Here is a 26,555-nt window from a genome sequence, read left to right on the forward strand (position 1 = left end):
TGATGGGACAGAAAACTGACTAAAGAGCACACCTGTGGCCTAGGTGGGACTTCTCTGCTCATTGGTCCACACTAGGAACTTCCCCATGCATGCTTCTAAGTTTATTATTTCTGTTCATATGTTTGTCCTATGCTGAATTACATGTGCCCTAAAAACTAGAGCCCACAGCTATTTCTGTTAAAACCTGCCCCCAGTCCATCAATCACAGGACCCAAATCACTACTTGTTACAATGGAAGGTTCCCTTCACTCTCACCACCCCCTCACAGGCCTTGGTCTTCTGAGACATAGATGACATGTCACAACACTACACTTCTGCAGGAAGAGCTCTGCAGGACCTCTGAAGAGGGTCTTCTCACCTCTTGTGCTACTCAAGTTTGGCTAAGTCATTATCTGTCTCACCTGGGGGATGACAGTGACTTCTCCCTGTGACTTGTATGTTCTGTTCCTTCTCAAGGTTTGAGAAGTTCTCAGCTAATATTTCTTTAAATAAACTCTCTGCATCTTTTCCCCTCTCTTCTCCTTTATCCTTTTGTAACTGGAAGTATTTCTATATTCCTATTTTCCAAGTCATTTATTCTTTCTTCCATCTGGTCTGCCCTGTTACCTATGATCTCTATTGCATTCTTCATCTCATTTATGACTTTTACAGTTTCAGAATTTTTAAAAAAATTCCAATCTCTCAAGTAAATAACTTATTCTCTTCATAAATTTTATTTCTGAATTTATTGAATTATCTGAGTTTTCTTGTAGCTCATTGCATTTCTTCATAACAGCTACATACAAGAAACAACAAGTGTTGCATGCAACAAAAGAGCTTCAAAATATATGGGAGAAAAAACGGATAGAACTAAAAAGAGAAATAGAAAACTTACAGTTATACCTGGGAAATTTAACACCCCATTCTCAGTAATTGATAGAACTACTAGATAGAACATGAATGAGGTGAATCAGTCATGCAGATGTCTCAGTGGAGAATTCAGGCAGAGAGGACAATGAGTAAACCAGTCTGGGGTAGGAATGTTTCTAGACTATTTGAGGGACAGAAAGAAAGCAAGTGTGGCTGGAACAAAATTAAAAAAAATATAATATGAAAGAAAGCTATTAGAAAGTTGAGGGGCACAGATCTTCCAGGACCTTCTATTTCTTTTTTTAATGATTTTATTTATTTATCAGACAGAGGGAGAGACAGAGAGGAGAGAGAGTCAGCGCACAAGCAGGGGAAAAGCAGAGGCAGAGGGAGAGGCAGGCTCCCCACTGAGCAAGGAGCCTGATGTAGGACTCGATTCCAGGACCATGAACTGAAGGCAGATGCTTAACTGACTGAGCCACCCAGGCATCCCCAGGACCTTCTTTTGAGAGGTGCTGTAATGACTTTGACTTTGAATCAAGAAACATTGAGAGTTATTAGTGGATCATAAGCAGAGGGGTGAACTGAATCTTAAAAGGATCCCAGTGGCTGCTGTATTGGTACTGATTGGAAGGCAAGGGTGAAATCAGAGCAATCAGAGGGATGAAAGTAACTTGGATCACAGTGAGAGTCATAAAGGTAGTGAGAAGTACCAGGTTCTTATATCATACTAAGGGATCTTCTGTCTTACTATATAGCACTGTATCCTGCTAGGAGTCTTGAATGGTACCTTAGAAGAAAGGATTTAGGGAAATGGGAATAGAGAAGAACTGTGTTTCTGATCCAAAAACACTACCATTAATATACTTTGTTTCAATTTATACACACACATATATATATAATGAGGGGATGTGTGTGTGTATGTGTGTGTGTATAAATTGAAACAAGAAAGTATCATGAGGGGATATATATATATATTTTTTTCTTATTCATGTCTCTACTGATGGTCACTTAGGTTCCTCCTATATCTTGGCTATTGTCAATAATGCTGTGATAAACATAGGGTGCATATATCTTTTCAAATTAATGTTTTTATTTTCTCTGGGTAAATTATTGGATTACCATTGTATTTCTTTTTTTAATTTGAGAAACCTCCAACTGTTTTCCACTGTGGAAAACAATTTACATTCCCAACAACAGTGCACCAGGGTTCCTTTTTTTCCACATCCTCAACACTTGTTTCTTGTATTTGTGATTTTAGCCATTCTGACAAGTGTGAGGTGATCCCTCATTGTGGTTTTGATTTGTGTTCCCCTGATAAATAGTAGCAGTGGGCATCTTTTCATGTGTCTGTTGGCCATCTGTATGTGTTCTTTGGAAAAATATCTAGTCAAATCCTCTGCCTATTTTAAAATCAGATTGTTGTCTTCAGAAGTTCTTAATTTTAGTGAAGTCCTTCTTATCAATTATTTCTTTCATGTATAATGCCCTTAGTGTTATATCTAAAAAGTTGTTACCAGTGTTCTCTTTGGCAGCACATATACTAAAAAGTCATTACGATACCCAAAGTCATTTAGGTTTTCTCTGATGTTATCTTCTCGGAGTGTTATAGTTTTGAGTTTTATATTTAGGTCTGTGATCCATTTTGAGTTAATTTTTGTGAAGATTATAAGGTATGGGAGAAGATTTATTTTTTTTTGTAAGTGGATGTCCAGTTGTTCTAACATTATTTCTTGAAAAGAATATCTTTGCTCCATTGTATTGCCTTTGCTCCTTTATCAAAGATTAATTGACTAAATTTATGTGGCACTGTTTCTGAGCTGGCTGTTCTGTTCCACTTGGTCTGTCCGTGTGCTTACCAATACCACGTGCTCTGGATTACTGTAGCTTTACCGGTAAGTGTTGAGGGTGGGTAGTGTCAGTCCTCCAACTTTGTTTTCTTTCAATATTGTATTGGCTATTCTGGGTCTTTGGCTTCTTCATATAAATTTTAGAATCAGTTTGTCAATATCCACAAAACTCCTTGCTGGGATTTTGATGGCATTGCATTTAATCTATAGATTAATTTGGGAAGAATTGACATTTTGACAATATTGAGTCTTCCTATTCATTGACATGGGATATCTTTCTATATATTTTGTTTTTCTTTGGTTTTATTTATAAGAGTTTTGTTAATCTTTGTTTTTTAATTGGTGCATTTAAAACAACACTTTTTTGTTTGTTTGTTTGTTTTTATGGAAACACAAATTTTTGTAGTTTGCCTGAATGGTATGAAAGACAAGTCTCCATCAATTCTTTCAAAGAGGAGAAGTCAGAAGAGACTTTCAAAGTACTGTTTCTAATCTTTCTCTGAACAGCAGTGGTGGTCCAGGTTTAGATATGATAAACTTTATGAAGGAGAGGACAAAGATCAGCCTTTCTTTTTTGTCTTCAACTCTGTTTTAGTTAGTGTTTTCTTTGTTTACATGTGCAGTCTGTCACTCCTAATACTGTCACTTATATCTTCTCATTACATGCTTTCCACCTTTTATCTTTTGGAATTTTATTTTGTGACTGTAGAGGTTCAGATTGAAATATAAATTTCTTAGTGTGTTATTTCCATGGTTTTTCCTGTGATCTGACCCCAACGTAGTTTATCAGCATTGTTTCCCTTTGTCTCTTCTGTAACTTAATACTGTAACCAAATGAACAACTTTTTTTCTTTGTCCTTAACATTCTGTGGACCTTTGATATACCACCCCTGAACCCAAAACTATTTGTAAATTAAAGGAATACTAGAAAATGTGGAGGAGAAGAGTTGGAAAATAATTTAACTCTCAGGGTTCAGAGTAGCCAGGTGTCAAAAGTATCAGTGCAAATAAAGGAACCCAGATCTTATACAGGACCAGAGGAAACTGAGAAAGCAATTAAAACTTACCAACTGCTACTGGACCAATTACTAAAAAAGAAAATAAAATATACTATTATTCTTAAAAATTATGTACTTAGTTCCTATTGAAAATCTACTTGGAACATTGGAAAAGGGACTTTTGGGAAATATTAAATCTTATATGAATATGCTATACCTTATTAATTCAATATTAACTACACTTTAGTAACCTAAATATCCAGGCCATTTTGGAAGGCGTTTGATGGGTTATATGAGTAAAGTTACTTTTTGTAATGAAATAAATTTTTGATATTCTTAACCATGTCCAAGGGTCACAGTCATGCAGGAAACTGGCTACCAGTTAAAGGTTAGTAACTTAAGTTCCTTCTTCATTTTCTTCTCTGTCTTTCAACATTCTATGTCCCTTTCAAACCTCTATCACCATGTCAGCTCTCATCATGTTCATTCTTACAAGTACAGAAAGTTTATTTATAACTATCAACTTAAAAACTTTTGTCATGATAATGTCTCTGTGTGTGTTTCTTTTTCTGTCTGATAATCTCTGGGGTTTAATCAGGATTCTGAATCTGGCGTAAGAAGTAGCACAAGTAAGACATGTAACCCATGTAAGATGATGGTTCTTGCACATCTTTCAAGGGTGGAGAATAGGGTCGCGTGAAGATCAGTTATAATAACAAATGAGAAATCCCAAGAGCTTCAATCTCCTGATCCTCTTCGATAGTCTTAAATCTTTCATGGTAGTTATCTTTAGAGTAAGCAAAATGGAGTTGAGGTTAGCCCCTCTTCCTTTTCTTATCAGTTTTTATGAGAATTTAAAATTCTTTGGGAGCTAGCAATGATTATTTAGATTTCACTCATTTTGCTTTTCTTCCCATTTCAACCTCCTACCTCATAATGTCTTTGGTCTATTCTTTACTCTCCATAACATTATTATTTTAGTTTTTTTTTTTTTAAATCTGACCTAAATTCTTTATTACTTTAGGAAATTTGTTCTATTTTTTTAATGAAAAATCCATATTATGCCTGTCCTCTTTATCCTTTGCATCAGTACATTTTTCACTTAAAATCAGTAATTTTAGGACATGCAGAAAAATCTGAGAGCAAAGAGATGGGAAAATATACCACTTAAGTTTCCATTAACAGAAGTGATTGCAGTCCATGAAAGCATGAAACCTGAACCCTATGGGAGTCCAAAGGATACTAGAATTGCCAAGCAGCAGTATTGATAGGTTTGGGGGAAAAAAAACCAAAACAAATCTCTAATCCACCTAACACACAAAATTTAAGCTCACCAAAATTCAGTTACTAATCATATTCTTTATAGCAGAAGTAGAAAAGAATTCCTGAAACTATCCTCCCTTCTAAGAAGGAAGCTGCAATGAAATATGATAAATCAGCTCCTCAATTGTTTTGTCCAGTAACCTTAGGCCAAGGGCAAAGGACAAAGCAGGAGGCATCAGTATACCCCCAACTTTATATAAACTGCAGGCAACAGAGTGGTGGGGGATGGCATGTAAAACTATTATCGTTATGTTATTAGGAGTTATTAATGTCTAGGTATTAGTTTCCAGTTAGTATCAAATATTAATTTCTCACAATCATTATTGATAAGCACTGTTTATGAGTTTTGAGCTAATAGTGACTGTAAAGACTGTTATTACAATAAATTAAAGATTCATTCTTTGCCCATCAGTCATTTAGAAAAGAGTTGACATACAGTCATTAGACAAAAATGGCTGCCTTTTTTGACGTAGAGGGAATATGGAGAGCTGCTGAAAGATAGGCAACTGGTGAGTTTATATGTAAAATCTCATCCAAGTCAAAGTCATATCTCCACCTAGGGTCTTGAACAGAATTTGTCTTAATTCTAGTGCTGTTAATTATAGTAAGGATAGACAAATGTCATATAATCTGGTAAAATTGCCCACTTCTCTCACAACACTTAAAGTGATTACATTAGTTATGTCAACTTCAAAGCTCTTTATGACTGCCGAAGAAAGGACTAAGCTACCAGAGGTACTTCAGGATCCTGTATCAAAAACAAAAATATACGGCATAGGGAATATAGTCAATGGTATTGTATGGTGACCATGGTAGCTACACTTGTGATGAGCACAGCATAACATACAGAGTTACCTGGTCACTTTGTTGTATACCTGAAATACCTGTACAAACCATTGTGTGTCCACTGTACTTTAAAAAAACAGCAACAACAACAACAAAAACCAAACAAATAGATCCTCTCTGGAAAGATTACTTTGGAAGAGTAACTACTATGGTGGTCTTGAGTAATTGAGTTGGTGAAGTCATCATCCTTTACTAACTAGGAAATGAAATATTTAAGTCTATTTTAGGTATTATAGACAAAGATAGAGAAATATATATAATTCTTAGGAAATTGGGGGAAAATTCCATATTCATGGGTAATTTTTGAAAAAGTGTTTCTCTTGGAAATCATCTGCTGGAAAGTATGCTAAAGTAGACCTTCGAAGCCCTGGTAGGAGGAAGGTTCAGGTGTTGCCACATTTGAACTCAGCTTTCACAATTTTCATGTCCTTTCTCTTTTGGCTGAGTCCTGATTTCTCTGCTCTTTCTTGCTCTGCATCTTTAGATTTCCCTTGTGGCTTGATTTGTTGGTAAAGTATTAAAACTGCCACCAGTACTTGTTTTCCCTAATTATCATTTTTTTAACAGTAGAGGTTTAGGCTTTCTGCTGATTTATACATAAATAAATCAGTTGTTCCAATAATACAGAATAAGGACAATGAAAACATCAGATTTAGAGAAGACACTAGAGATAACACAAATTAAAGTTTTGGAGAAATTAAATACTTTACCCAAAGCCACAATCTGGTTGTGTTCTGGCTGGGATCTGAACCTAGGTCCATCTGATTCCTTTATTAACCACTGCAATATATTACCTTAGCATTTTTTTACACATTAATATGCACATGGTTTTATTCCATATTTAGAATTATTCTTTAGAGCATATCTCTTGAAATGGAATTATTAGTTTAAAAGATACTGGATTTCATTGTATCTTGCAACATACTACAAGTTTGCTTTCTTAAAAGGGTTACCTAAATTTAAATGGGATCAGTGATATATAAATATATCATTTTTACCAAAGCATTGCTGACATTGCTTAGCATATTTAAATTTTTCTTTTTATTAGGTGAAAAATACTACCTCAGGGTCTGAGTTTTCTATCATTTATTTATCTATTTACCTAGGCATTGGGCATATTATAGTTTCTAAATTCATCTGTAACTTAATGAGGTACTAGATAATGGGGAGGTAAAGGGGGTTGAAAACGTGAATGTGAAGCCCTTTACTTCAGGGAAAATTTTCTAAAGGATACTGGAATTAAGAAATAGATGAATAAAGAAAAGAGAAATAGATGCATAATAACTTACCAATAGGTACTGGAGTAACTGGCAGAATAACATGAAATAAAAATATATTAACAGGGTTTTGGGATCAAAAAATATAGTTTCCTTCTTTTCTTTTTCCAAGGTGTTAGCAAAGAGATCTTTGGAAGACACCAAACCTCCCCCAGTAAAAACATCCGCAATGAAATTAGAGGGATTAGCATTTCTTTTGTGGTACAAGAATAGTTTCAGTCTGACTTAACTGTCTTTCTTATATTTCAATTTAGTAGAAAGGCAGAGTAGGCTAGAACATATGCGCTTATGTCATTCTTTTCTCTTTCTCATCTAATATGGAGGATTTAAATCCTGCAGAGAACTTTTAAACAACAGCAAATTTAAATGCTAATTGCAGTTATTCTCTTTTCTCTCCTTACACTTAAGATATCTTCCTGATTTTTCCTCTATCCTTTGTTGGTATCTCCACATTTGTGATATCCCACTGTATATATTCTTTCTTTTAGCTGTATGACGAATTTTATTTGTTATTAAAAGCTATTTGAAGTTGTTTTTAGGAAACAAAATGTTTCTTTTATATCTAGTCTCTTTGTCAAATGTTTATTCTTTCTATTGAGTAATTAATTACCCAGCAACTTGCCAAGAGAAAGAGAAAATATTTATAAATACAAGCACTGAATGAAATTGGTCAGAGTTAGAAAAAATTTTCTCCTTATTTTGGGATCCCAACTTGTACCAGATTTATGAAAAGAAAAGGAACTTACTGATAGGTACTGCTACATGTGCTAAAATCCAAACACAAATTATTAGTATAGGTTGACACTGATAATGAAATTGACATTGATACTAATCTTACTGGGACTGTTTCAGACAGGAATTTCCAGAATGAAAAGGGAAAGCAAACTCCAGACCTTTGACATGAGTTACTTTAGTCCTCTTTTCCAGTAGTAACATAGTCATTTTGAAAAAGTGGCAAAGAAGTGTTATTTTCCTTTTATCATCCAGTTTCTTTCAGAAATTGAAATACCACAGAGCTGGAAAAGCCTCATTTCCTGTAAAGTTTGCTTCCATTTTCATTCTGCTCCCTTCTCTCATTGATTACTCTTTCATGAGTTTTCCCACCTTTCTCTGTCATTTCTACCTTATGTTTAGTTGAAAATGTATTTTGTTGAAAACTCAGTAGAGGGAATCCAAAGAGATTTCTATCTCATTCTTAATTATTTCTGTTTCTCAGTTTCATTTTTCAGATATTATTCAGTAATCCAAGAGAGAGGTTGGTCGATGTGTAAGCAAAGATGAGTGCACATGAGTGGGCTCCAGCCCAGTTATTTTTCCTGCTTCTCTCCTCAGGCAATAGTATATGATTTCTGTTATGTCCTAATCATGAGTCTTTTTAAGTAGGTAAAGTCTTGTTTTAAGTGGCACATTTTAACTTACTAGGAAAAAAAATCAGTCATGTTTATTTTTTCCACCAATCTTTATGGCCTATGTTTTGTATAAAATCATAGATATTCTAGTAGGATTCTGAGGAGAGGGTATGAGAAATATAATGTCTATCTTTCTTTTGAAATGTAAACAACTACATTTAGGGAAAAAAAACCCACAGTGAGTGCATAACAGAAATCTCAAACAGAAAGGGAGTTTCTTAGAATTGCAGGTGTCTTAAAGTGGATACAGAGAACATCACTGTCATTGATACCGTCAGTGACTGAAGACAAACACACTCTCAATTTCTACCAAAGCATATATGTCCAATGCAAGAGCTCCATTTTTAGAAGAAGTGGGAGAAATGAACTACTTTTTCTTTGTATTCTCCCCAATTTCTCTGAATAAGAAACATGTCAGGAATATTTAAATTCATATGTAAACTCCCGGAGGGCAGTTATTTTCTTCACTTTTGGTCCCTGCTGTATTCCCAGTCCTTGGCATAGAGTAGACCTCCCCCCTCTCTATATATAGAATAAGTAAGATCTCAATTAATTTAACTTTACCAACCGAATTTTATTTCTGACATCTACTTTTTACATTTTCTACCAAAAGCATTTATAAATCCTAGTAAAGTGGGTACAGCTAGCATAGTTTTCCACAGGTGACAATTTACAACAAATGTTCAGAAGCATTATTTCTAATTCCAGGTCAACTTTAGCCAGCTCAGTGTTTGATTTGCTATCTGTGGGTTTTTTACTTTCTAAAATAATTCCTCAGTTACTTTAGAGGAAGTTATTTAATATAAAAACAAGAGAGACAAACTTGAAAAATTTGAATGTTAAGGTCTTTCATGTTCAGAAAAGGATATAACTAGTGTGGGAACCAGCCCCAGAATTAATGAATAGATATAGAACTTACTTGGTTCTTCTTGTCTTGCTGCAAAGAAGAAATCAAATAAGAAAGTGAGTGAAAGATTTCTGGGTGAACAGCAGAGTTACTTCTCAAACTTTATGCTAGAAGCTTCAGAATTAAGACTTTGAGAGAACACCAAACTCTGTATTTAGAATCAGTTCAATGTGATTTGAGGATGAATATCTTCAGATTGTTTTGCTAATGTCCCTTTTAATTTGGATGCTTTTTTGGAAAGAAAGGTTAAGAATGGAATCATTGGGAGATGCTTTTTCTTCCTTCTGGTTTCTCTCTGCTAATTCAAACTCTTCATCGACTGGTAAGACTTTTATGTCACTTACACTTTGTTTTCTTCTTATTATTCCTCTCTTCTCATCACTTCTTTGGAGTGATTGTATTGGCTTATCATGATCATTACTATGATTCTTACTTTGCTAACTGTTCGTTATGTTAATTTTTAGAAAGTTTCTCTTTTCCCTATAAACGTACATAGCTTAGAGCTGGGTGACCATATTTCTAACCATTTGACTGGGATGGAGGCACTGCTGAACCTTTAGAGTCTGGATTTGAATCTCGGTCTCTGCTTCTCATAATTGTGGGATCATGGGCAAGTTACCTCTAAGTTTCACTCTTTTATTCTCTTTGTAATAGGAATAACAACCCTTATCTGATATAATGTATATGCATATATAAAGTGCTGAGTACACTGCCTGGTACATTGTAATTACAGAATAAATATTATTTATTATTATAGTACCACATTAAGTATCAATTAGTTTCAATTATAGCCTCCAAATGGACTTTGATAGTTGAAAATGGGACAAACTACTGGAAATACGAATAGAGAAACAAGAAGTTAGAAGGTGAGAAATGCTGAAAATATTAAAAAACTACAGAGTCAGAAATATAAATCTTAAGTCTTGGTACATTCACGCTAAAACAGCACAAAAGGGCCACTAGATACCATAAAAAAAACAATGATAATATAATTGAGAGAAACATGGAACTTACTCTTAGATTTCTCAGGTCTTGCTTCAATAAAAGAGACAAACAAATTAGTGTGGTTGTCTGATGAAACAGAAACACATTTTCACTGATGTCATTCTAGAATGAGCATCACACACCGAGCAATAGTGAAAAGGATGAATGTTCTGGAAGGAAGTATCCAGAGCTAGTGATGGAGCTCACTTTTCCTTTTCCTCTCTAGATTCCTGATTGTGGTGTCAGGAAATGTGTCATATTCCAACCTATTTTAGTGGAGCTACTTTCCTGGTCCTCCTTTGTCATTTTACTTTTCCAGTCTGCACCCCCAGTCTCCATCTCTGTGGTCCTCACCAAGGTTCCTTACTTGATCTGCCCACTCTGTCACTCCCTTCAGGGAGAGGAGGTTTTATTTTCTCTGCATTGAACCCCACACTTAGCATGGCCTCTGCAAGGAAGACATTCTCCCTACTGTAGCCAGCATCAGAGTGCTCCTCCTTTCCCTCTGTTCTCTTCAAGGACCCATTAGGAAGATTTTGTGCCTTATAGGTGAGACAGGTATGGGACATATGAAGGCATGCAGTGATCTCTGTTACAAGAGCATGAGGGTGAGCGAAAGAGATTGCTGGGAGAGGGGTGATCATATGACATTTTGTGCCTAAGTCCTAGAAAATTTTTAAGTGTAAGATTTTGAAAACTTGATCAGGCTAGGAAAAACAATTTCAAAGCAAGAGGTGAAATAATTAAGACACTTTTGGGGCAGCTTGTTCTTTTGTTGTAGGAATCACTAGAAAGAGCCAAGTGTGAAAAAGCAAAGCAGAGATCAGATGACAAAGTAAGATTTGAAAAGGAGGTATGTGATACACAATGACTCTGAGTAATCAAAGGACAGGTAAGAATGAGAAAACCCACAGAGAAGAAAATTGTTTTCTAAGTATGAATTTGGGTTGTGTTAATGGTGAAAACTGTTCCTTGAGTATGGAAGAATGTGTGTGTGTGTATGTGTATTCTTGTTCAAGTTGACTAAACAGCAATTTCACTGAATTTCGTTTTTCATGGAACCCTGCACCCCAAGGCACTTTGAAGATCAGTGGTTCTTTTCAGAAGGCAGCACCTTGACAAAGAAGGGTATCGCTCATGGAAGTAAGTGGGGTTCCTTCAAATAGCCTCATGGACGGTGAATAAAGCAAGAGGAACGGAGGTTGGTTCTGGTAGTCTGTGGGTGGGAACGTGTCATCACTCCCTTAGAGATTCTCAGAGCTTGAAGGAGCAGGAAGCATTGTTAGAGAGGCTGGATCTTTGTGGTGGACACACTGGAGATCCATAGCAGATGTTGCCATGACGACCCGCCTCCCGTAGGGCTTCACAGTATTATTGTTCCATTTGCTTGCTTATTACTTTGAGATGGTGTAAAAAATAGTAATATCTCAGAAATCAATAATCATACTACCTATAATGTAATGTTTGTCCTATTTGTCCCCAATTTTTCTTCTAAGAAAAAAAATAATATAGGGATGTCCAAAGTCCCTTTGAATCACCAATCCCAGGTTCATTTTCTTCCCTCAATTAAGCATTCAGTGTGTATTCAGAATTTTTAAAAGCACTTTCATATATTTTGGATCCTTAAGCTATAAGGTGGGTTCCAATATTTTTTTGCCTTAATTTGCATGTGTCACCTTTTTTTAAAATGTTGATTCATAAATTGTTATTCAATTCTCTGAAATACTTACTGTTATTAGTATGTGTCATCTTTTAATATCAGTTTGTATCAGGAAATATCAGTTTGCATCTGGCTTGTGTCATTCAACACTATGACTGGAGATCTTTTCCAATTATATACACAGACATGTAGAGTTAGTTCATTTTAAGCTGCTGTATATTATTCTATCTTTTGAGTTTGCGTATGTTAATTTATTTCTGATTTTTAAATGTCACATGAACATCTTTGTACATGACATTTTATGTACAGATGTAAGACTTTAGTGTTTATACCCAGAAGTAGAATTCACGATTTATTTATTTGAGAGAGAGGGTGTGTGGAGGAGGGGGGATGGAGGGCAGAGGGAGAGAGAGTCTTAAACAGGTTCCACGCTGAGCACAGAGCCTGACATGGGGCTTGATCTCACAATCCTGAGATCATGACCTGAGCAGAAACCAAGAGTCTGATGCTCAGCCAGCTGTGCCACCCAGGAATCTCTTCACCGCATATCTTAATAAATATTTGATCTTGTCAAGCTTTAAAATTTTGGCCAATATGTTTGAAGAAAAGTAGTATCTCATTTTTATGTTGTATTTTTTGATCATTAATGAGATTTGACAACTTATGTTTAATAGGCATCCCTATTTTGTGAACTATTTATTCTTATCCTTAAATCATTTAATTTATTTTTCTTACTGATTATGAGATTTTATTGATATTCTTAATGCTGATAACATTGATAGTTATGCACGCATCAAATATTTTCTCTCAGTCTGACTGCCTCTTGTCTTTTAACCTTATTTGTAGTGTGTTTGGTCAATAAAACATTTTGAATTTTTGTTAGTCAACATTTATGTTACCTGTTTTCTGGGTATTTTAAAAGAAAGCCTCCTCCGTATCCAAGTCAGAAATCTATTCTATATAAGGATCTGTCTCTGGGTTCTTGATTTTGTCACACTGATTTTTTTCACCAACTTCATTGATATATTATTGACATATAACATGTAAGTTAAAGGTGTAAAATGTGGTGATTTAATACATGTTTGTACTGTGGTATGATTGCCACAATAAGGTTAATTAACACCTCTAGTCTTTCACATATTTACCATTATATGTGTGTGGTGATAATATTTAAGATCTTCTTTCATCAATTTTCAAATATACAGTACAGTAATGTTAATTTTAGTCACCATGCTGTACATGTTAGATCTCTAGAACTTATTCATCTTGTAGCTGGAAGTTTGTACCCTCTGATTAACATCTCCCTATTTCTCCCACCCCACCCCAGCCTCTGGCAACCACCATTCTACTCTCTACTTCTGAATTCAGCTTTTTTTGATTCCACATATAGGGAGAACATTTGTCTTTCTCTGTCTGCATATCTCATTTAGCATAATGCCCTCAAGGTCCATCCATGTCACAAAAGGCAGGGTTTCCTTTATGACTATGAATAGTCATATATGAATATTTCATTGTGTGTCTGTATATGTACCCATTTATTGCATGTGTGTATATTCATTCATCCATTGATGGACGGTGAGATTGTTTCCATCTTAGCTATTGTGAATGATGCTACAGTGAGCATCAAGGTACAGATTTCTCTTTGAGACAGTGATTTTATTTCCTTCGTATATATATTCAGAAGTAGGTTTGCTGGATCATATTGTAGTTCTATTTTTAATTTTTGAGGAACCTCATAGTGTGCACTCACCAACAGTGGACATGGTTCCCTTTTCTCCGTAGCCTCACCAACACTTGTTTCTTCTCTTTACAATAATAGCTTAATGGCTAACAGATGTGAAGTAATATCTCATTGTAGTTTTGATTTGCATTTCCCAATGATGTTGAAAATTTTTTCATGTACCTGTTGGTCATTGTATTGTCTTCTCTGAAAAAATGTCAGTTCAGTTTTGCTGCTCATTTTTAAATCAGATTGTTTGCTATTGAGTTGATGAGTTACATATGCATAATATATGGGATATATGTATGAGATGAACTCCTTATTAGATAGGGGTTTGCAGGTATTTTTTCTAATTCCATAGGTTGCCTTTTCATTTTGTGGATCATTTCTTTTGCTATATGGTAGACTTTTAGTTTGGTGTAGTTTCACCTTTTTTATTTTGTCCCAAGATAAGGAGTTTTTCCCTTTATTTTTTCCTAAGAGTTTTACAGTTTTCAGTCTTTCCATTTTGAATTTATTTTTGTGAGTGGAGTAAGATAGGAGTCTGCATGTGAATATGTTGTTTTCCCAGCATCATTTATTGAAGATACTATCCTTTCCCCATTGAATATTCTTGGCTCCCTTGTCAAATGTTACATGACTGTCTATGAATGGGTTTATTTCTGGTCTCTCAATTCTATTCCATTAGTCTATGTGTCTGTTTTATGCCACTAACATACTATTTTGATTACTATAGCTTTGTAATAGAGTTTCACATCAGGAGATGTGATGCCTCCAGCTTTGTTCTTCTTCCTCAGGATGGCTTATTCAGAGTCTTTTGTGGTACCATACATATTTTAGAATTGTGTTTTCTGTTTCTATGAACAATGCCGTTGGAAATTTGATAGGAATTGCGTTAACTCTATAGATGGCTTTGGGTAGTATGGACTTTCAACAATATGAATTCTTCCAACCCATGGAATAACTTTCCATTTATTTGTGTCGTCTTCATTTTTTTTAAAGATTGTATTTATTTGAGAGAGAGAGAGAGCACAAGCGGGGGTAAGGGATGGCAGAGGAAGAGGGAGAAGCAGACTCTCTGCTGAGCAGGGAGCCTAACACAGGGCTTGATCCCAGGACCCTGAGATCATTACCTGAGCTGAAGGCAGATGCTTAACTGACTGAGCCACCCAGGTGCCCCTTTTTGTGTCTTCTTCTGGTTTTTTCATCAGTGTCCTGTAATTTTCAGTGTACAGATCATTCATTTTCTTGGTTAAATTTATCCCTAAGTATTTCATTGTTTGTGATACTATTGTGAATGGGATTGCTTCATTTTTTTCCAGATGTTTCATTGCTCATATATAGAAATGCAATTGATTTTATGTGTGTATTTTGTATCCAGCAACTCNGTGTATTTTGTATCCAGCATACTGAATTTATTAGTTTTAACAGATTTTTGGTAAAATCTTTAAGGATTTCTGTATATAAAATCATATCACATGCATGCAGAGAGAGTTTTGCTTCTTCCTTTCCAATCTGAATGCCTTTAATTTCTTATCCTTAGCTAACCTACTCTGGCCAGGACTTCCAGTACTATATTGAATAGGAGTGGTGAGAGTGGGTACCCTTGCCTTGTTCCTGATGTTAAAGGAAAGGCTTTCAATCTGTTGCTATGGAGTATGATGTTAGTTGTGGGTTTTTCATATATGGCCTTTATTATGTTGAGGTATATTCCTTCTACATCTAATTTGTTGAGGATTTTTATTATGAAAGGTCGGTGAATTTTGTCAGATGCTTTTTTGGGGGGCATATATTGAGATCATATGATTTTTATCTTTCATTCTATTAATGTGATGTAGCACATTATTGATTTGCATGTATTGAGCCATCCAGGGTAAATCCCACTTTATCATTGTGTATGATTTTGTAAATGTGATGTTTACGAGCATTTTGTTTAGATTTTTTGCATCTGTATTCATCAGGAATATTGGTTTGTAGTTTTCTTTTATTGTAGTGTCTTTATTTGGCTTTATCACAACGTTAATGCTGGCCTCATAAAATTTGAAAGTGTTCTTCCACTTCATTTTTTGGGGAAGAGTTTGACAGAGATTAGTGTTACTTCTTTTTATGTACTTGATGTAATTCACTAGTGAAACCATCTGGTGTTGGGCATTTCTTTGTTGGGAGGTTTTGATTACGATTTCAATCTCTTTACACATTATTGGTCTGTTCAAATTTTATTACCTCCTGCTTCAGTCTTGGTAGGTTGTGTGTTCCTAGTAATTTATTCATCTCTTCTAGGTTATCCAGTTGTTGATATATAAGTGTTCATAGTAGTGTTTTATGATCGTTTGGGTTTCTGTTGTTTCAGTTGTAATGACTTCTGTTTCATTTCTGATTTTGTTTGAGTCTTCTCTCTTTTTTACTTTAACAGTTTGTCAGTTTTGTCTTTCAAAAAACCAGCTCTTAGTTTCATTGATCTTTTCTGTTGTTTTTCTGGTCTCTATTTCATTTATTTCTGATCTATCTTTGTTATTTCTTTCCTTCTGCTAAGTTAGGCTTAGTTTGTTCTTTTTGTGATTCCTTGAGGTATAAAGTTAGGTTGTTTGTGGGTTGTTTTCTTAGTATAGGTGTTTTTCATTATAAAACTTTCCCCTGAGAACTGCTTTTGCTGTTCTCATAAGTTTTGGTATGTTGTATTTCCACTTTTGGTTTTGAGAAATTTTATTTGCCTTTTGATTTCTTCTGTGACCCATTGATCATTCATCAGCCTATTGTTTAATGTCCACACATTTGTGAATTTTCGTATTCCTCTTAGTATTGATTTCTAGTTTCATAGCATTGTGATTGGAAAAGGTATTTGATATGATTTCAGTCTTCTGTATTTGCTAAGCCTTATGTTGTGACCTAAAATATGATCCATTCTGGAGAACATGTGTGTGTACTTGAGAAGAATTTTTATTCAGCTGTTGGGTGGAATATTCTGTATATGTCTGTTAGGTTTGTTGGTCTAAAGTATATTTCAAATCCAGTGTTTCCTTATTGATTTTCAGTCTGTAAATGATCTTTCCATTGTTGAAAGTGAGGTATTGAAGTCCACTACTATTATTGTATTGTTGTCTGTTTCTCCCTTCATATTTGTTAGTATTTGGTTAATGTATTTAGCTGCTCCAATGTTGGGTGCGTATATATTTACAATTGTTATATCCTTTTGAAGAATTGATCACTTTATAATTACGTAATGAGCTTCTTTGTTTCTTGTTACAGTCTTTGTTTTAAAGTTTATTTTGCCTGATATAAGTACAGCTATCTCTGTGCTCTCTTTTGATTTCCTATGCATGTAATGTTGCCGTCATCCCTTCACTATAAGCCTAAGTGTGTCCTTAAAGGTGAAGTGAGTTTCTTGTTGGCAGCATATACGTGGGTCTTGTTTTTTAAACCATTCTGCCTTTTGATTGAAGAATTTAATCCATTTATATTTAGGGTAATTATTGATAGGTAAGGATTTACTAGTGCCATCTTAACCGGTTTTTGGATATTTTTTAGCCCCTTGTTCCTGTATTCCTCTTTTGCTGTCATTCTTTGTAAATTGATGATTTTCCCAAGTAGTATGATTTGACCCCCCCTTCACTTTACCTTTTGTGGCTATACTGTAGGTTTTTGCCTTGTGATTATCATGAGGCTTACATAAAACATTTTATAGCAGTCTGTTTTAAGCTGATATTTTCAATCCTGTATAAAAACTCTATCCTTTTATTTCCCTCTCATATATTTTTATGTTTTTCATGTCATAATTTCCTTTATATTGTATATCCATAACAAATTATTGTAGCTCTAGTTATTTTTAATACTTTTGTCATTTAAACCTTTATACTAGATTTAATTATTTTTATTTATTTTTTAAATTTTTTATGTTATGTTAGTCACCATACAGTAAGTACATCATTAGTTTTTTTTTTTTTTTTTAAGATTTTATTTATTTATTTGACAGAGACAGCCAGTGAGAGAGGGAACAAGCAGGGGGAGTGGGAGAGGAAGAAGCAGGCTCCCAGTGGAAGAGCCTGATGTGGGGCTCGATCCCAGAATGCTGGGATCACGCCCTGAGCCCAAGGCAGATGCTTAATGACTGCGCCACCCAGGCGCCCCACATCATTAGTTTTTGATGTAATATTCCGTGATTCATTGTTTACATATAACACCCAGTGCTCCATGCAATATGTGCCCTCCTTAATACCCATCACCGGCCTATCCCAATCCCCCACCCCCCTCTACAAACAAAAACTGAAGGCATTCATCACCACTAGGCCTGACTTACAAGAAATTCTGAAAGGAATCCTTCGAGGTGAAGTGAAATGCTCCTCATTAGTAATATGAAAATAGATGACATACTGGTAAAGTTAAAAGTATAGCCAAATTCAGAATATTCTATTACTGAGAAATTAGCTTAAAGCCTTATGAGGGTTCCCTTATATATGAAATTATTTTTTTATCTTGCTGCTTTTAAAATTCTTAGTCTTTGATTTTAGATAGTTATAATTAATGTGCTTGGATGAAAGCATTTTGGGTTGAACTTTTGAGGTGATTCACAAGCTTCAAGAATTTGGATTTCTAAATTTCTTCCCAGATAGGAAGTTTTCTGTCATTATTACTTTAAATAAACTTTCTGTTCCTTTCCCCCTCTTTTTCTGGGACTCCCAAGAATGTTCAGGTTGTTTCTTTTAATTGTGTCCCTTAATTCATGTGGGCTTTCTTCACTCTCTTTCTTTCTTTCTTTCTTTCTTTCTTTCTTTCTTTCTTTCTTTCTTCTTTTCTTCTTTTTCTTTCTTTCTTTCTTCTTTCTTTCTTTCTTTCTTTTTCTTTTTTTCTCTATTTGATTTCAAATAACTTGTCTTCTAGTTTACTATTCAGTGAACTATCAAATAGACAACTAAATGAAATTAGGGAAAGAATGCATAAACAAAATGAGAAATTCAACAAAGAAATAGAAATATGAACAGACACTTTTCCAATGAAGACATACAAATGGCTAACAGACACATGAAAAAATGTTCAAAATCATTAGCCATCAGGGAAATTCAAATCAAAACCACATTGAGATACCACCTTACGCCAGTTAGAATGGCAAAAATGGACAAGGCAAGAAACAACAAATGTTGGAGAGGATGTAGAGAAAGGGGATCCCTCTTACACTGTTGGTGGGAATGCAAGTTGGTACAGCCACTTTGGAAAACAGTGTGAAGTTCCCTCAAAAAGTTAAAAATAGAGCTACCCTATGACCCAGCAATTACACTATTGGGTATTTACCCCAAAGATGCAGGCGTAGTGAAGAGAAGGGCCATATGCACCCCAATGTTCATAGCAGCATTGTCCACAATAGCTAAACTCTGGAAGGAGCCGAGATGCCCTTCAACAGACGAATGGATAAAGAAGATGTGGTCCATTTATACGATGGAATATTATTCAGTCATCAGAAAGAATGATTACCCAACATTTGCAGCAACATGGACGGGACTGGAGGAGATTATGCTAAGTGAAATAAGTCAAGCAGAGAAAGACAATTATCATATGGTTTCACTCATTCATGGAGCATAAGGAATAGCAGGGAGATTGGTAGGAGAAGAAAGGGAAGAAGAAGGGGGGTAAACAGAAGGGGGAATGAACCATGAGAGACTGTGGACTCTGGGAAACAAACTGAGGGTTTCAGAGGGGAGGGGGGTGGGGGATTGGGTTAGGCCAGTGATGGGTATTAAGGAGGGCACGTATTGCACGGAGCACTGGGTGTTATACTACATCAAAACTAAGGATGTACTGTATGGTGACTAACATAACATAATAAAAAATTTAAAAAAAGGAAATAGAAACAATTAAAAAAAACAAATCTTAGACTTGAAGAAAACATTGAACTGAAGAATTCAATAGAGAGGTTCCATAAGAGACTCAATCACACACAAAAAAAGAGTAGTGAGTTATTCTAAATATTTTGTTAAATAGTCCATAGATCTTCATTCTTTAGGGTCAATCACTGGATTTTTTTTTATTAGTTTCCTTTGATGGAGTCATATTTTCTTCATTATTCATGATGGTTGTAGCCTTGTGGTAATGTCTATGCATTTGAGGGAGTAGGCACCACTTCCAGTCTTTCCAGACTGGATTTGGCAGGCAAAACTCTACCATTCAGGCCATTAAGAGATTCTGGGTAGGCCCTCTTGTGGTGACATGTGCAGGCTTTCTGCTAGGATTTTTGGGCCAGCAGGTCTGGTTCCTGGATCAGCAAGTAGGTAGGCCTGTTTTGGGGTACATGGAGACCAGCCTGGTACATGGGACTGTGGGGGCAAGCCTGGAGCCTGGGTTCACTGTGGTGGGCTTGGTCCTTGAGTCTGTGGTGAAGGGACTGAGTCCCGGGTCAGCATAGGCAAGACCTAGATCCTGTGTCCACAGCTGCCAACCAGGCATTGGTAGCCATTGGGCTGTGTCCAGCATCTGAGCCCATGGAGGTTGGTCCAATACAGGGGTGGGCATGGAGCCTGCCTTCATGGGAGTATGTGTGGCAGCTGGGACTAAGGATAAATGGCCTGGTGATAAGGTTATCCTGGAGCCTTGGGCCACAGGAGTCCACCAGTGCTGGGATGTATGGGGAGTCTGATTCATGGGAGTTCATCAGGAGGCTGCTGTCATAGGAGTTGGCCAGTACATGCCAGAGTGAGCTGAGGACTGTCCTCCCATAGGTGTCTCCATCTGTGCTGGGCCACTTGTTCATGGAAAAGGGGTGATAGGAGTAATGTGAATCTATCTTTCCTACCTTCCTCAGTGGATCTTTTCTTATTTTCTTGCTTTACTCAGGTTCTGTAGTCCCTCATCTGGAATCCTTGGCTCTTATGAAGGTATTATCATACATGGATAGTTGTTCAAATTGATGTTGCTGTATCAGACAAGTGTTAAAAATTTTGTTGCTGCCATTTTGCTGATGCCACTCCCCTTTACCCCCACTGGTTAGAATACCCCCACTGATTAGTTTATTCCTGTGCTAAGACCACGTGCATTCAATCAGTATTCTTTTTAAGAAGACTTGATAATCAAATGAAATACTTAGGGTGAGCCTTCCCTCTTGGGAACTTTATGTTTATAAATATGTTATTTATTCTTGGATTGTTTTTTCTTTTTTATATCAATTATGGAAATGATTTGCCAAAATCTACAAAAAATCCTGTTGGAGATTTTTATTTGAATTTTATTGAATTGTAAATTTGTTGAGGGGAGAGTTAACATTTATATTGTTGTTGAATTTTCCTATCTTTGAAAATGGTTAATCTATTTTTTCAGGTCTATATTATGTTTTTTAAAGGTATTGTCAAAAACTGGAAGCAAAATGAATACTGAGAAACATACTTCTTTCTTTCTCGCTCTCTTTCTCTCCCTCCCTCTCCCTCTAAGTTGTCATGCCTGCAGGGAGACATGATTCAGAAGAACTGGCTCACAGAATAAAAGACATAGCAGGAATATAGGAGGAAAAATCTACAAAGTTATAATCAATTTGCTCATTATTATCATTAGCGAATAAATGAATTCTGCATTATAATTATATATTGACAACAGTCATTACACCTGTGTCTGTATCAACATTGTAAAAGTCGACACTAAAATTATTTCCATTAGGGAGTCAGCAATATAAAGCAAATGGGCTTAAGGTTTTATTTTAGGGCCCAGTGCTAAACTGAACTATTGATCAATTTAAGAGTAGACAAGACCAGTGAGATGTCTGGCCTGTCTTCCCTCCCTCCCACCCTTTCCTCCTCCTTACTTCTTCTCCTTTCCCTTCCCCTACCTGCCTCATCTTCCCATATTCTCTCTCAGTTTATTTCAGGATACAAGATTTTTCCATCTCTTGTTATATCAAGTACTCAGGCAAAATGGCTGGGCTGGCTGGGTGAAAAACAAGGTGTTGCATTTGATTTCTAGTATTTATCATGCTCTCTCTATAAGACAACACATTTTTTGGAGGTTTATTCTTAGGAGATTTGTAAATTTTGTTTCTTTAGTGAATGGTATAATTTTGTTTTCAAATTACATTTTCTAAAATGTTATTGCTGGAATAAGAATGTTTTAAGCTTTGTTGTTTTTGTATCTAGCAACTTTGCTGACTTAATATATTAACTATTAGTAGTTCATTCATTTTTTGTAGTTTTTTATGCAAATAATCATAATCTGAAAATGATGACAAAATTCTCCCTTCTCTTTGTGTCTTTATATTGTGTCTTTTGTTTTTGTTTTATTGCACAGGCTGGTATAAATTGGTAGTAGTAATCTTGTTCTTGATTTTGACTTGAGTGGCAATGCTTCTAAAATTTTGTTTTTTAGAATTCTTAAGAATGATAAAGGAATAGATCTCTTTTATTAGATTAAAGAATTTCTTATTTATTCCCTTTTAAGCAAGTTTTTATTTCTTGCTAATAAGAGTTTTGATTAGAATTCTGTGTCGAATCTTATAAGTTTCTTTATCTTTGTAAATGATCATACATTTTTCTCCTTTTATCTATGAATTTATCAAATTTATTGATAGTTTTTTATAATTTCTATCATGGTTATGAGGCATTAAAAATAAATGCAGTATCACTGTATTTATGATTAGTGTATCATTGCACTGTTTAGGAATTTTGTATCTGCATTTCTAAGTAAAATATGTCAATGCATTTTTAAAAAAGATTTTATTTATTTATTTGAGAGAGAGAGAGAGCACAGGATGGGTAAGGGTCAGAGGGAGAAGCAGACCTCCCACTGAGCAGGGAGCCCGAAGCAGGTCTTGATCCTGGGATTCCAGGATCATGACCTGAGCCAAAGACAGAGACTAAGCAACTGTGCTCCCCCAGGGGACCCCGTGTATTTTTTTCTTATACAATCTTTGCATTGCCTTGAAATCAAAGAATCATAACCTCATAAAATGAGTTGAAGTAGATTTTCATTTCTTTCCTATTCTTTCGAACAGTTCTAAATACAGGAATGATCTGTTCCTTGAAAGTGACCCTTCTCTGAAAAACCATCTTTTCTGGGGCTTTTAAGGTAAAAGGGTTTTCTAAGTTTTCATTTTATTTTATAATTATCAACAATTTTTGGGTTTTATATTTCTTCTTGAGTTAGTTTTGGTAATTCATTTTTTTAATTGGTATTGGTTTTTATATTCCCATTTAGTTTTTTAGTGCATTCTTTTATGATTCTAAAAATTTTTATTATATCTGTAGGTAAGTTCCTTTTTTATTCCTACATTTGTGTTTTTTCCTTTTTTCTGTTTAAATTTTTTCAACAAAATAAAAAATGATTGTTTTTTAATGTTTAATTTTATTACTTTGTTCTACTTTTGGTGTTTTTTTCTTTTTTTATTTTTTCAGCTTTATTGAGTTATAACTGACAAGTAAAATTATAAGATATTTAAAGTGTACATTGTCATGATTTGATATACATACATGTTGTGTAAGATTTCCTCCTATCTCACACATATATCACCTCATTATATATATATATGATAATATATATATAACATATATATGATAATATATATATATCAGTTCTACTCTCAGCAAATTTCGATTGTACAATTTCAATTATATAATGTAGTATTATCAGCTATAGTCACCATGTTCTACATTAGTTCCTCAGAGCTTATTCACTTTATAGCTAAAAGTATATACCCTTTTATCAACCTCTCCATATTTTCCCACTCTTCAACTCTCCGCAACTACTTTTCTGCTGTTTCTGTAAGTTTGATTTTTTTTTTCATTGCAGATATAAGTGATACCACATAGTATTTGTCTTTCTTGGTCTTATTTCACTTAGTATAATGTCCTCAAGGTCCATTAATGTTATCACAAACAAGAGAATTTCCTTCTTTCTCATGGCTGAATAATATTCCATTGTGTGTGTGTGTGTGTGTGTGTGTGTGTGTGTCTGTGTGTGTCTGTGTATAGACACACAGTATCTTCATTATCCATTCATCTGTTGATAGACAGATATATCTAGGCTATTGTGGGTAATGCTACAATGAACATGGGAGTACAGAGAGCTCTTTGACATTCCATTTTCATTTCCTTTGGAGTTATTCTTAGATTGGATTACTAGATTACACGGTAGTTCTGTTTTTAATTTTTTCAGAAACCTTTATACTGTTTTCTGTAGTGGCTCAACCAATTTATATTGCCACCAACAGTACACAGGATTCCCTTTTTTCCACATCATTGCCAACATTTGTTATCTCTTGTCTTTTTTATAGTAGCCCTTCTAACCAGTGTGAAGTGACATCTCATTGTGGTTTTGGTTTGCATTTCCCTGATGAGTTATGTTGAACACCTTTTCATGTACCTGTCACCCATTTGGATGTCTTGAAAAAATGTCTATTCAGTTTCTCTGTCCATTTTTATTTTATTTAAAAATTTTTTTAAAGATTTTATTTATTTATTCAACAGAGATAGAGACAGCCAGCGAGAGAGGGAACACAAGCAGGGGGAGTGGGAGAGGAAGAAGCAGGCTCATAGCAGAGGAGCCTGATGTGGGGCTCGATCCCATAACGCCGGGATCACGCCCTGAGCCGAAGGCAGACGCTTAACTGCTGTGCCACCCAGGCGCCCCTCTCTGTCCATTTTTAAATCAAACTTTATTTTTTTGCTATTGAGTTGTGTGTTTTTCTTTATATATTTTGGATATTAACCCCTTATCATATATATAATTTGCAAATATCTTCTCCAGTTTAGCATGTTACCTTTTAATTTTGTTAAAGGTTCCCTTTGGTGTACAGAAGCTTTTTAGTTTTATGTAATCTCGTTTATTTTTGCTTTTCTTGCCTAGGCTTTTGGTGTTAAATCCAAAAATTCATTGCAAAGACCAACGTCAGAAACCAGTTTTCTTTTAAGAGTTTTATGGTTTGGGGTCTTAAATTTAATTCCTTAGTGCATTTGAGTTGGTTTTTGTGTATGGTTGTAAGTAGTGGTCCAGTTTCATTCTTTTGCATGTGTTTATCCAGTTTTCCCAACACCATTTATTGAAGAAACTGTCATTTCCCCATTGTATATTCTTGGCTTCTTTGTTGTAAATTTATCATATATACATGCGTTTACTTTTGGGCTCTCTGCTGTGTTCCACTGCCAATACCATACTGTTTTGATTGCTATAGCTTTGTAATATAGTTAGTCAGTACTTCTGTCCTCTGTCAGATTATCTTCATACATAATCACAAGCCTTGCCTCTTTATTATTTTTTCTGATGCTTGAGATCTACTTATTTTAAAACACGCTAATAAATTTCTCCTCCTTCAGTTCCTTCTCCTCTTCTTTCTTCTTTTTCTTTTTGTTCTTTTCCTTCTTTATAGTCAACATTTTAGATCTAACATTGTGTTTTGTTAGTTTATTTCCATATATATGCATATACATATATATACATATTCAATTATATATATATATATATTTTTTTTTTTTGCTTCTAACTCCTTTTTAAGTTTTATTTTCACTGAAGCATGTCTCTTCAGCAAATCTTTCACTGAAGTTAGTAAGCTTCTTGAATATATAGAAATATATTATTTCAATTCATCTTCACTCAAAACTGGTAATTTGGCTCATTGTGTCATATGGGTTTACAGTAATTTTCCTTCAGTTCATTGATGACATTGTTCTGCTGTCTTCTGGAATATAGTATTGCTAATGAGAAGTTAGCATTAAATGATTTTTGGTAGATGAATTCTGGCTTGTCTGGTCATTTTTATAATGTTTTTTATCTTTGACAGTTTACTGTGATAAGTTTTGACTGGCATATGCACCTGTGTGTGTGCATGTGTGTGTTTATTTTAAAATTGTCTACTTCCAGAACTCAGTGGACCCTTTTGATCTGATTTAAGTCTCCTTTCTTTTTTCTTTTTCTTTTCTTTTTTTTTTTTTAAAGATTTTATTTATTTGACAAGCGAGAGGGAACACAAGCAGAGGGAGTGGGAGAGGGAGAAGCAGGCCCCCTGTTGAGCAGGGAGCCCGATGCAGGGCTCTATCCCAGGACCCTGGGATCATGGCCTGAGCCGAAAGCAGACGCCCAACGACTGAGCCACCCAGGCACCCCTAAGTCTCTTTTTTTCTGGAATGTTGTTAATTACTATTTCTTAAAAACATTCCTTGGTATTTGTTCTCTGAATTCCTGTTACTCTTGACCTTCTTATTCTATCCAAGCGTGGTTCTTTTCTTTCATATTTTTAATCTCTTCATCTCTGTGTACTCTTCTGAGAGATTTCCTCAGTTCTATCTTCCAGTTTACTCTTTTTAGATGTGATTAAAATAGCACCTATCACTGAAATAACTATATACTTACATAACTGTAAATATTAACATATTATTTAATTATGTATTGCTTCAACTTCAGTAACAGTTTTTTATTTTTAAGATTTCAGCTTTGTGGGGCGCCTGGGTGGCACAGCGGTTAAGCGTCTGCCTTCGGCTCAGGGCGTGATCCTGGTGTTATGGGATCGAGCCCCACATCAGGCTCCTCTGCTATGAGCCTGCTTCTTCCTCTCCCACTCCCCCTGCTTGTGTTCCCTCTCTTGCTGGCTGTCTCTATCTCTGTCGAATAAATAAATAAAATCTTTAAAAAAAAAAGATTTCAGCTTTGTTGTTTATATCTACCTTTTCTTTTTCCAAAATATCATTAAAATATATGTCTTTCTTTTATCCTTTTTTTAAATGGATAACCTTTCTTTTATTTCCCACTAGAGAAGCCAAGACTTACCAAAACTCT

The 26,555-nt window shown here is 35.2% G+C and overlaps 1 protein-coding gene across 1 annotated transcript in view; it reads right to left on the reverse strand.

The window, feature by feature from the left end:
• TSBP1 (testis expressed basic protein 1) overlaps nt 1-26,555 on the reverse strand; it is a 151,125-nt gene that overhangs the window by 80,003 nt on the left and 44,567 nt on the right. Inside the window, 5 exon segments of the mRNA XM_034661681.1 lie at nt 3,767-3,787; nt 7,156-7,173; nt 7,890-7,910; nt 9,472-9,489; nt 10,474-10,494. Coding sequence (XP_034517572.1) covers nt 3,767-3,787; nt 7,156-7,173; nt 7,890-7,910; nt 9,472-9,489; nt 10,474-10,494 — 99 coding nt within the window.

The sequence above is a fragment of the Ailuropoda melanoleuca genome, chromosome 5 (assembly GCF_002007445.2).
Source record: "Ailuropoda melanoleuca isolate Jingjing chromosome 5, ASM200744v2, whole genome shotgun sequence".
Lineage (NCBI taxonomy): Eukaryota > Metazoa > Chordata > Mammalia > Carnivora > Ursidae > Ailuropoda > Ailuropoda melanoleuca.